This window comes from Lynx rufus, unplaced genomic scaffold (assembly GCF_022079265.1).
Source record: "Lynx rufus isolate CCGP_SWC_20201006 ecotype Redwood Valley unplaced genomic scaffold, mLynRuf1.p SCAF_5, whole genome shotgun sequence".
Lineage (NCBI taxonomy): Eukaryota > Metazoa > Chordata > Mammalia > Carnivora > Felidae > Lynx > Lynx rufus.
This window is the reverse complement of record NW_025814867.1, coordinates 96891260-96904039: the sequence shown is the minus strand read 5'-3', so window position 1 is coordinate 96904039 and position 12780 is coordinate 96891260. Positions and strand designations below refer to the sequence as shown.

At 41.6% G+C, this 12780-nt stretch overlaps 1 protein-coding gene across 2 annotated transcripts in view; it reads right to left on the bottom strand.

Moving 5' to 3' along the window:
- Nucleotides 1–12780, bottom strand: part of LSAMP (limbic system associated membrane protein) — a 646514-nt gene that overhangs the window by 23550 nt on the left and 610184 nt on the right. The window contains exons 5-7 of one of the 2 annotated variants that reach the window (XM_047100231.1): nt 7971–8091; nt 7333–7481; nt 364–399 (exon numbers count right to left, since the gene is read on the bottom strand). In XM_047100231.1, the coding sequence (XP_046956187.1) occupies nt 364–399; nt 7333–7481; nt 7971–8091 (306 nt within the window). The remainder of the gene's footprint in view (nt 1–363; nt 400–7332; nt 7482–7970; nt 8092–12780) is intronic. The other variant, XM_047100232.1, reaches the window with a different exon arrangement.

Here is a 12780-nt window from a genome sequence, read left to right as displayed (position 1 = left end):
CCAAATGTGTGGGTGGTCAGTTAGAGGATTCATATTTTTATGAGCTACAGAACTTAACTGGCTGTGTTCCAAATATGTGAGTTCATAGTTACCTGTAACATATTAATTGAAGAGAGAATTGCTTTCTGAGCTTAGCATCTCCCCAGCTACTCACCTACTTAAGTCAGATAAAGAATCTGTTACATCTCTATCAACTGGTGTGGGGACAATTGATCAACTTTATTTTGAAGGTTTAAAGAAAAAAAAAAGGTTTCTATTGTATGTGAATGTTGTGAATATGTATCCCCCTTTGTGTGTTTTGCACATTATGGATGATGGAGAATGACCCAGCAACAGAACTACAGTCATAAAAATCATACTGACCTTGAATGGGATGGGGGATTGTGGGTGAAACACGCTCTAAAGGGGAAAAAATAGTAAGCATCATGGAGAGTTTATATAGATCTATCTGTATATTTATATCTTACTCATGCTTAGCTACTCACATAATTATAGAGCAGATAAATTTCCATGCCTATAGGATAGTATCTCCTATAAAGCATTTGTCTGTTCTTCCTGCCAACACTAAATTATCAGAAAGTTATTGGTAAAATTTTAAATCCAAAGCTTTAAAAAAATTAGAGTAGGAAACGACATCTTATTGTGGTAACCCTACAAACAGGATCCTACCCTACACTGAAAAAAACCTCACTACCAAAATTACAATTTTTCTGGAGGGCTGGGTTGAAGGTATTTAAATTAGCAGTGATCACAGTCAGTCATGCATCTTCGCGTCCTGGTTCTGGTCTCTTTAACTCAGGACAGATGGACCCGTGATAGCTAAGGACTCCTTTCCTCTCCCTAAGCCCTACAGCTCATATCAGCTTTAGCCAAGTATGTGGAAAATTTATTTGGGAAATACTAATTCAACTTTTCCCTCAGGTTTTTATTTCCACACTTCTAATACCAGTGCGAGAGTAATGCCAAGGAAATAAGTAAATTGACATGGTATTATTTCATTCTGTCTTTTCTTTAATACCACTCTCTTGTAATAATACAATCTCACCTGAAATTTGATCAACCAAATTTACTTGATGATACATCCCGTGGAGTAAGAAAAGTGTTCTTTTGGACACATAGGTTTGAGCTTATGTGTCCCTCACAGTCCCATCCCCAAGCTGCTGATCATAAGTTGAATGTGCTGACAGAGCTCAGGCTTTAGGCATCCTGTATTTATCTTATCAAAACCCCAGGTTTAACTCTAAATCCTCCTCTGAGGCTCTTTCAGAAAGGTAGAATGGTGTATTAGGACTAGGATGCATTACTACTGCCCCTAAACCCTATAATGCAACATAATTAGCACACACTTTACATTCCTCCCAGCCATTTGGTTAAAGACTAATGATAAATTGAAGTAAACAAAAACCAAAACCATAAAGAGAAAAGCATATGTGCATATTCAAATTTGACCTGCCTGCCATCTTGTACCACATGTCTAGAAAGAGTAGATTTTGCCTGGAATTTGGACACTCAATACATCTGGATGCCAAGGAAACCCTGACTCCTTGTAGAGTGAGCCTTTCTCTAGCTTGCCTGAAAGTTGTAAGTTAAACGCCAAAGTTTGCTAAGTGCATTAAGATAGAACAGGTCAATAGTAGCGCGGCAAACAACTGTGTCTTAGTTACACAAGTGTCAAGTAGAAAAATGGTTTAAACCTCCACTGGTTATTTGGTATTAAGTTTTCAGCTTTGAAATTAAATAGCTAAACTGCTTTCAGCATTTATGTAGCAGTTGGAGACTACTGTCCCATACTATACTCTATCCACTGTACTTTATTTTTTATTATCACTATTATTATTCAGACTGTTTAAATGACTCAGCTTAATATTTTCTCATCACACTGTTCACAGCTGGGTAAATGCACTCTGCCCTCCTTTCCACAAGACCATTTGTATTGCTAAAATCATCTCACCCACCCTCCTTGGTTCCCAGCTTGCTATTATCATCTTAGCTCCACCCTGTTATCATCATCTTATCCCTATCACGCCCCATTAGTTACTCTCATTCTTGAATTCCACCCTACTGACTTATTCTTTAGACGCTTCCCAGTCCCAGCTTTTTATCCTTATTCCTCCCCCATCACTCTGCTGCATTTTATAATTTTGCCATGGTTTGTAGGCTCTTGGTCGAGTGTAAAGTGAAGCGACATCACTTAAAATGAAGAAGAAATTCTTTGACTTTTGATAATCAAAAGTAGGGGAGGACAGAAACTTTGGTGCTATGTGCTTTGTCTTTTGGTTGCTAATATTTGGGGGAGGTCAGCATCGCTAAGCAGCTATTTTGGAAGGTTTGAGGAACAGAGCCCTAAGGCTGACCCCAGAACTAGAGGCTGTGGCTCTTAGTAAGTCCCTTGACTCTGATCTTTGGTTTCTTATCTGCCAAATGTACGTGTGTGTGCATATGTGTGTGTATGTACGTGTGTGTTATTGGTTGATTCTGTTGGGACACCAATGAGAAACTGTTAAATGGGGGCATTACACTTCACAAGGAAAACCTCTGATATAAAAGCACTTAAATGGCAAAGGCTAGAGCTGATTGTAAGGTGTATATAGAGAGGTAATTTGTTAACACAGATATGATTTTCTTTTCTTTTCCAATGGGTATTGCAGATGTTCGGTAAACTTTCTGGAAGTCAGCATATTCCATGCCTATTCTTGAAACTAAATCTAGTCCCAGTGCCCATCTATTTCCTATAGTAGCCACAGAGAGCCCTTTTAAAGTTTGTAGCCGGTGTTTCAAACTACATGAGGGTAGTGCTCAAATGGCTGCTCACACTGTTTTATTATGTGGCATCTAGAAGTAGCTGGTTAAGAGGCTTTGCCAAGTCTTAACTAACTTCATCAAGTGGTATATATTTAAACTCCAGGCCCCCAAGATAACAACTTAAAATGGTTTCTAAACAAGCGGGGGAGGCGCTCATTTTAAGGGCTCTCTCCAGTGCTGGGTTGCTTAGGTAATACTTGAGATTTAATCAAGTATAGGTTTACAAGTTAATTATCTTTTAAAATAAAAAGAGAATTTGAAAACCTCCTACACACTGATGTGGTATGGCTCAATGTAGATTTCTTTGCATTTTTAATTTTTTTTGTACTTAATAGCTTCAATACTTTACCAATCGATACATTTCTCTAAAATAGAAGGTAATTGATCAGTAGGAGTATTCTTTAACATGTGGGAATATTCCTAGGGTCAAAAGGTGACCACGAGGCTGGAATATGAGTTAGGAATCTCACTGTGCCAAAGATTAACCAATGATCTAACTACTCCAGTGGACCCATTCCATGGGGGTCAATGGAAATGGAAATGAGAGGTGGCAGAAACAGTGAGGTGGCAAGGGATATGACAATATCTAGTCATGGAGAGACCTCATTAAGTGAAAAAAGGAGAAAGAAATTAGATGGCTCCTCACTTCCAGACTACAAAAGATACATCTCCTAACATTTTCTCCACATACACCAATCTAGGTAACATATTGATCTAGAGCCTGGATTTGAGAGTTAAATGAGATTATGTATGTTAAGGGTTTAGCACATGTTCAGAGTACCTTGTAAACATTCACTTCATCAGAAGTGATGACATTAAAATCACCACCCCATCCTCCCTCCCCATCCATTGCTTTAAAAGTAACTCAACGTAAACACGAAACAAGATAGGTTTCCCTTGTGGGTGCATTGTAGTCATCGGTGTGGAAACACAGAATCTGCTATGTTACATATGCTGACAATGGACCTTCTCTTGGCATCAATAGAAGCCAAAGTCTTCCTCTAGGCGCTGCATGTCCCCATAGCTGAGGAGGACTAAGGGGCTGAATCTTTGCCTGTACACACTGTCCCATGGGATGAATGTGTTCAGAAAAAAATATACAATGTAACGCTTTGCCCAGGATGAAGAAAAACATCTAAGCTTGGATATAATATAGACTGAGGTGGTACAGATCCTTGACAAACAATGCTAGAATGTGTGGAGAACAGAACAAATGAGAAAAGAATGCTTCCACTAGCTTAGGAAAAAATTACTAGGAATACAATGTATTCTTGCACTTTCCTTCAATTATTTTGACCCCCTTGGAGATCAATATTTGAATAGAGTGGAGAAGTATATGTACGCATGTGGTGGAGGACAAGATGGATCAGTGACCGCAAATTGACACTGCGCAAAGAGTCAGCACGCGTCACTGTGGTGGACACTGAAAATGTGCTGACGCACCAATGAAGACAGATCATCGCGAACTCTTCAGGGGCTCCGGCTCTACGTGCTGCCTCTTTCTGGCGGGCAGTAGCTCACCACCTGCCTGGTCTGCTCTGGACTGGCTGGTCAGCACAGCACCCCGCTGCCCACACAGTGCTCTCTGTCAGGGTTGTGGCAGCCGCCCCCCCCCCCCCAAGCCTTGCTCCCCTCCTCCCCTCCCAGGCCTCGCTCCCCTCCTGACCCCGTTCTGTGCAAAAGTGCCGCTGCCAGCGGCGTCTTCCTTCTACCCATTAAACCCATCTACTTTGAGTCTAAGTAATGAGCAATCTGTTCACATAGGTACTTTCTTTTTTTTCCCCTTTCCCCACCTCCTCCCTCTCTCTTGCCTGTGTGAAATAGGCTGCGGTACAGCTGTATTCCCAAGGAATGAAGGATGTAGCAATGCGCCTCCCAAAGCTAAATGGTCATGGAGGGGTGGCCGAGGCAGAAGTGCCCTTCCCCTATGTAAGAAGCACAGCTTCCCCTTTAGGGGCGCCTGGGTGGCTCAGCCGGTTAAGCATTCGACTTCCGCTCAGATCATGACCTCCTGGCTCATGGCTCCTGAGTTCGAACCGCCCACAGGGCTCTGTGTCTGTGCTGACAGCGCTGAGCCTGGAGCCTGCTTCGAATTCCGTGTCTCCCTCTCTCTCTTCCTCTCCCCTGCTTGAGCTTTCTCTCTCTCTCTCTCTCTCCCAAAAATAAAATGAACATTAAAACAAACCCCAAATGTCCATCCACATTTAGGCCTTGGGTCTAAGAAAGCAGGCAGTAGGTTCACTAATTTTTAGCGTTATGCCTCCTAACTTCCCCATTAGGTGGGAGATCAGCTCTGAACTCCACGCTGATGCACATGCTGCTAAACGCAGAGCTAGTGCCTGGGGGGGGGGGGGTGGTGTTCTGTGGAGGGCAGTGTGGGCCCGCGGGGAAGTAGAGCCCCGTTAATCACTGTGCTGTGCACTTCTCAAACGTGTAATTGAAAGTGGCTTCTGTGAAGTCATCGGGACAATATGATTATGATACACATGCATAATTAGGCGATTCCAGCTTACAAACAGAAATTCTCTAAGATTCTTGTCTTGGCATTTCTTAATTTTACTGGGTTGAGTCCTTTAAATGGACTTTGATGCATAGGGCAAGGGTATGAAAGGCCTTGAGGTTACCACGGGCACCAGCAGACAAGCAGTATCTCCATTATCTCTGACCTAGTCCATGCCTCCTGGAGTATTCCACCCTTCCATCCTCTTTACCCTCCTCTCTCTCAGTCAGTAGGTGTCATTTTATTTATCATTTGAAATATATCATTAGCACATTTCTTCCTCTGGATGGGATACAACGAGAAGATGCTTTAATGCAAATTATAGTTGCTTACTTTCTCTAACTAATCCAGTTGTCCCACTTTCTCTTTTCGAACCCCTATAAAACTTATTAAGTGTATGTTGTTCTACTTAACCAGGTTACCTTAGATATGTCAGAATCCCAAATTCAGGGTTGAGGCTGTTTGCACCACCACCCCCACTTACAGAATCCCTGATGTCAAGAGTGAAACAGGTAACTACATTTCTTAATAATTATCTTCTCAAGTGTTTTGAGATATTGGTGCCTCTAGCTGAAGTAAAGAACACTGATGTTTGGTCCTTGGAGACAAGTAAACAGCAATATGAATTTTAAACTTCATATTAAAATTCATATGAATTTTAAACTTAAGCACTTGTATAGCTGTATCCCATCAAACTGTTTTAGACTGAAGTCAATGGCAGTTATGGGTGAGAAATTGAAGGCCAAATTTAGCATAGTTTGTGGTGTGTGTTTTTTTTTTTAAAGAGTTGGGTCTTGAGCAGTTAGAAAATAGCTTTAATACTGCATCTTAAGAGAACTCTCACTTAAATTGATTTTTCTCATATATATATTATATATATATTATACATATAATATATATATATTTTTTTTCCTTGAAGGCTCATCTAAGATAAAGAAAGATAGAGACATCTCTCTTAGTCATAATATTTCTAGATTTTCCAACTGAATCTGTGCAGAGGAAAAATTCCTAGTGGATTGTTATTCCAAAATCATACTAGTAAAGTTTTTGGACTTTGTCTTTTAGTCCAAATAAACTTTCTGGTCCAGCATGTGCTAACTAACTCTTGTGTTTGTTTTACTTATCCTTATAAACATTTCTCTGATCCAAATGTATCGTCTTCTCCTAATTTCACCCATCCGTTTCTCAGGGGCATTTGTGTCTATGCTTGTAGCCATCAGGCAGGGGGTCAGATACCTGAAGGTTAACAGCTGCTAAAGGGCAAGGGTCCAAGGTGCGCTCTCCTAGTAACACCAGTAAGCTGAAACAACTGAGTCCTCCTCAGTCGGCCTGAGGATCTTCTCTGCTCTGTGGATGCTCCTCTCGCCCACCATTTTATCTCTTCCAAAAATATGTGAGACAAGTAATGTTCCCTGCTGTCATATGGAAACCTTTCTGCAACCATTTTTCCTCTTTCAGATTTTATATGATGTTTTAATCATTCATTCCACCTTTCTCTTGTGTTGTTAAAAATACGCTTCCTTTTCCCAGCCTCTCCCTTCCCCCAGCACCTTATCCATCCTCACTGACTATATCTTCTTCAATCACTCTCACCAGTGCCATTTTTTAACTGTCATCTATTTTCCAGGATCTTACATCACCTCTGTTCCTTAAAAGATCATCACCAAAGAGATTTCTGTTCTCTGAGTATTCTCACAGTTAAATCAACCAGGCAAAAACAAAACAAAAAAACAAACAAAAAACAAAATAAACAAAAAAACCCCAAAAACTGGCAACAACAACAAAAAACACAAGGCAGTTATCAAAAGGAAGCCAGGAAATAGAAACATTATTTGATTTGTAAATCTTGCCCTATGCATAGGGATTGAAGTCCTGTGTTTTTGCTTCAGTGACTGGATTCTTATTTTTGTGTATGTTTACCTTTAATAGGTAAGGTTGAAGGTGAGGTAAAGGAATGCTTTTCAAGCTTTCCACGGGAGCACTCACTTGACTGAATTCTCCCGAGTCAGGCCCTACTTTGGCATACTTACTGAAAAGGACTAGGCTGGCATTGGTGACCCCCAGATTGTTGGCAGCCACGCAGGTATAGTTGCCATAGTGCTCCTCAGTGACGTTGGTCACCGTCAGGGAGGACTGGCCCTCCGTGCTCTTAATCTCAAGGCCATTAGCACTGTTTATCCTAAGAGTTCAAAAACAGAAGAGTAAAAAGAAACACTGATGAAGACTTGGTGTAGCAATCCCTTTTTCATCATGATATTGGAGGACATGGAGAGAAATGTAGTAACAGCTTGTTCCCTGCTCAATTTCTCATTTTAATCGTGCAACTCCATATTATCAGAACCGATGTCTATCGACAGAGAAGACTTAAGAATGGATGAGTTTCATTGAGCTTTGGCTTCTGCTCCAGGCAAGAAAGACATACAGGTGGAGACATACAGAAAGACATACAGGTGGCTTAATACCCATTAAGCCAGCTACTTCACTCTTTGCATGTAACTTGAATGCTCTGGGGCTTCAGGTTAAGAACTACAGGCCTCTAAGCACTTGATAAAGAGATTTAGAAAATGAAGAGTCTAATAGTATAGACTCACATAATTACAGCGGGGCTAGGTTCTGTCCCTAGGACCACCTAGTGGAACAACGGGGGCATGGCACGTTTGGCACATACCTGGTGTCATCCCGGTACCACTCAAAGTCAGGCGCAGGCACTGCTGAGGCCTCGCATTTGAGTGAAGCTTTCCGTCCTGTGGTGGCTTCATTGCTCTTGGATTCTGTGATAGTGGGAGGATCTGGAGAAAAGACGGGGGCACAGTTTACATGAAAGTCAGAGGGTGCTGTGGAATTTCCATGCAAGAAGGAATCAGAAAGGACAATCTGTTTGGAGAGCTGCACGAAAGGAAGTCTTAAAATCCTCATTTACAAGAATTTTGTGATCACCTGAATGAATGGGACTGATCACTAGAAAACTAAATGACATGAGAGATGATTAATGAAACTGTGGGCTTGCTTTTCCTAAATGGGATGCTTCACGGGGTTTTATGGCAATGGAATAGGATTTCTGTCTCCCTCCTTCAATAGACCAACAATTATTTCAACCATGGATTATAATACTTACATCATTTTTTTTCTTTTCATAAGTTAAGTGGTGATACTAAAGGTCTTGGGATTTCAAACATATAATCTGAGCGTTTTTCTTGTTCATCATCATTATTATTGTCATTATTGTCACAGTTTGAGATGGTGGTAAGAAGTTTGATGAAAGTAATAGGGGGCTAAAATTCTCCCAACCCAAGCTTAGCCTGATAATCGTTGCAGGAATTCAGAAAAACAAACACACGAATGAACAAAATTGTGTTAGATGATTACCTTTTTTTCTCCTAAGAGTTCCCTTATCGCCATGACCCAAGTAAATTGTGCTTTTGTGTGTGAGTGTGCAGTTTGAGGTCTACCCTGACGCGTGTCCGTTTTCTGTGCTCTCTGGCAGTTGTACACTTGATATGTGCTGCTTCGAACTGGGTCTGCAAAACGTGTAGCAGGCTTGAAATAAACTCAGAAGCACATCTGATATCCTAATTTGCCACGATTCTTTCAAACAGTCCTTCAGAGGGCGGAATGAGTGTTTACAGGGATGTGTGACCGAGCTGGGATGGTAGGCTCAAGCTCCGGGCTTGATGACGTTATATTTGTGCGGGTTATGGACCTTCAAGGAGAAAAGTAGTTTTCGGTCCAAAGGTCATCTGCCAGAAAATGGTAGGCTGGCTGTGCACACAAGTCAAAAATAGAGCCGAACAATCTGTTTAGACTTTGTAGAGGAAAAAGCTTACTTAGGGAAATTAGCAAAGAAAACTCTAGTAACACAAAATTCATTTAAATTTCTGCTCTTTAGCACTTGGTTCAGCTCACTCATTTCTGAATTTTGTCTTCATATTCAAAATTATTTTCCAAGTTTCCCGTCTATGGAAGACACTGCTCTTCTTAGTTAAAAAGGATGCACAAAAGCATCAGGTTAGTGTGCAGTTTTCTCTCCCAGTTCATTTTTACATCAGCTTGGACATTTTTAAATCACTGCCAGAGAGAGGAGGAGTTAAAGCATGGTTAGACAAGCACCTCCAGCCCATGTGCAGACAGGTGTGTCAGAGTGGGTGGTAGTGGCTGTTCTGTTTTAGACTTACCTGCTCAACTTTGTTTGGCACAAAAAAGCAGTCTGATGAGCAGAAAAGAACCTTGGATTGGAAACTAGGGGTCCTGGAATTTAATTTCAGTTTGGTTGTGTGGCCCTCCCATCACACAATGTATCTTACTGAGCCTTGGTTTTATTACCTATAAAATGAGGGAACCACACTTTAATGACCTATAGTATCCCTTCCAGCTTAAAAACAAAAACAAAACAAAACAAAAACCCCAATTCTAGTGAAAACTGCCTATCCTTTCCAAATGGGCAGTTGGTATCATTACGACCTAAGTCTATTTTCCTACCCATAACTCATTTAGCCCTTAAATTACTAACTTTCAAAATTGTAACTCATTTATCTGTTCCATGGGTTAGGAGTCAGGACGAACAGTCAGAAACAGGAAACCTGAGGTCTGATTTTGACTCTTCTCTTGAATAGAACTGTGGCCGGGACAAGTGTCTGCACCAGTTTGAGCTTTTTCTTTCTCATCTTTTAAAAGAAGGAGTTAGCTTAAAAGGATCCCCAAGATTCCACTTACAATTCTTTCATTCTATGTTTGGTTATATAGATCATTAGAGTCCATTAGTTCAAAAGAAAATGGAGGGGCGCCTGGGTGGCTCAGTGGGTTAAGCATCTGACTTTAGCTCAGGTCATGATCTCGTGGTCTGTGGGTTTGAACCCCACGTTGGGCTCTGTGCTGACAGCTTGCAGCCTGCTTTGGATTCTGTGTCTCCCTCTCTCTCTCTGACCCTCCCCCACTGGCGCGCGCGCGCGCTCTCTCTCTCTCTCTCTCTCTCAAAAATAAATAAATAAACATTTAAAAAAGACAATGGAATAATTGGTGGTAGTTGTATTGGTGGGGGAGGTATTTGTATAGAGATGGGGCATAGAATAGAGGTTAAGAGTTTAGATTTAGAGTTTGATAGATGTGAGCCCAAATCCAGGTTCTATCCCTCACTGTCCTTCCTCCTTATAGAAGATAGTACTTTATCTAGAGTTACATTTCTTCAATTTCCTCATCTATATAATGCTGGAACCAGAGGCAGGGAGGTCCACTTCAAGATTACTGAAGGAAGCCAAGATAGCCTGCGCTAGGTTTGTGATAAAGGGGCTGGACGAGAATGGGCAGATTTGCGATGGAAAGGTATGGAGCCTCAGAACTGACAAGAATAGGGGTGCCTGGGTGGCTCAGTCAGTTAAGTGTCTGACTCTTGATTTCGGCTCAGGTCATGATCTCATGGTTGTGAGATCACGCCCTACGTCAGGCTCTGTGCTGAACGTACAGCCTGTTTAAAAAAATTTTTTTTTTTACATTTATTTATTTTTGAGAGACAGAGAGAGACACAGCACAAGTTGGCGGAGGGGCAGAGAGAGAAGGAGACACAGAAGCCGAAGCAGGCTTCAGGCTCTGAGCCATCAGCACAGAGCCCGATGGCGTGGCTCGAACCCACAAACTGTGAGATCAGGACCTGAGCAGAAGTCGGACGCTTATCCGACTGAGCCACCCAGGCACCCCATGTACAGCCTGTTTAAAATTCTCTTCCTCTGGCCCTCCTTCCCCTCTCAAAAAAGAACCTATGTAAAGGAGGAGTGTCAAAGGTAACACCCAAGTTTCTGGCTTGGGCATCTAAGTGATGCCATCTTCTGAGAAAGGATATGTCAGAAGAGACATAGATGGCCACGAATGAATGCTAGTTTCCCATCCTCACCTCTTCACAGAAGCAGGTTGTTAAGCTGCCAGTGACTCCCTCCACAGTTTGCAGCATGCTGGCCAGAGAGATAATCTTGCTTGTAATTCTACTGCTTTAATTTCTCAGTTTGTAAAATGAGTTTGAACCAGTGTTTGTGAGTTTCTGGAGCCACATTGCTATGAGTGACAAACCCTTGATGATGTCTACCTTTTTGCTAAACCAGCATAATCTGGGCCCAATTACACGCTGTCCATCTCCTCCACCTCTGGCACTCATAGCTGTGGCACCTCAATGTAATAATGCCATGATAAATGGCTTCCAGACCTTCCACCATGGGACCAGGGATGCAGGTCCCAGCTGTACAGTTTTGTGGGAGAGTTCTTCCTTGCCCTGGATGTTTCCTTCTGTGTGGTGGGAGCTTATTTCACTTCTTGCTCTGGGACCCAGAAGGAAGAAATGATTTTGAGTGAAAAATTTGGGAAGAATAAATGAGGTTTCTTCAGCTCCTCTCTTTCCTTGCTTCCTTTGCAACCAAGCTTCTGGCAGGGGACAGGGCTTCCCCTCTGCTTCTCCACAAGAAAGTCTTACCAGGACTGTATCCTTCCTACTCTCAGGTGAGTAGGCCTGCACCATTCCAGGGCTGCTGCCATGACTGGGGAAATAAGTTGTCCACACTAAGTACTACATCTTCCCATCTTGATCTCTCACAATGGGGGCCATTGAGTCTTCCATACATCTTTACTTATTTCTCAATTTGTTCAGAACCTGAATAACTAAGTAGTAAGTTATTTATTAGCCCCTCAGAGATGCCAGCATGGGAAAAGTGGCAGCGAATTAGGGTTGAACACTTTTAAGTGCACTAATTTTGGGATAGGATGACATTGGTCAATTACAAAGGCCAAACACTCGCTTCTCTCCTTGAAAATCTAGGAAATTTCTCCTACCAAGAAAACTTCACAGATAATGATAAATGTATGAAGAACTCATTGTTCCTAATATTTCTCAGATGACACAATGGTACAGGTCTGTTCACTCATGGCTTATTGGAATGAACATTTCAAATTCATTTGTAATGAATCCTGTATAGGTGAGACTAAGAAAAATTATTATAAATCACATTGCAGCATGCCTGGTGTAGTTAAAATAATAGATGTCCATGCTCAAAATATCATTATAATAAAAATTAAATGTGGCTTAATAAAAATGCTGCACAGAGGTCCATTGTAATCCTTTATGTGATTTTAGAGTAGCCTACAATTTTCAAAGGACTCTTCCAGTTTTCATTACTTAAAAATTCTGGGTTCTGAATATATTAATAAGGACTTTCTTTTTCTTTTTTTAATGTTTATTTTGAGAGAAAGAGAGAGCACACGTGCAAGTGTGAAAGGGGCAGGGAGAGAGGGAGAGAGAGAATCCTAGGCAGGTTCTATGCTGTCAGCACAGAGCCAGACATGGGGCTCGAACTCATGAACCATGAGATCATGACCTGAGTTGACACCAAGAGTTGACACTTAACTGACTGAGCCACCCACGTGCCCCAGGACTTTCTTCTTCTTATATCACTAATAACAAGAGTCTTTTGATTAGAATGAATAGGATGACAATGACAATGGCT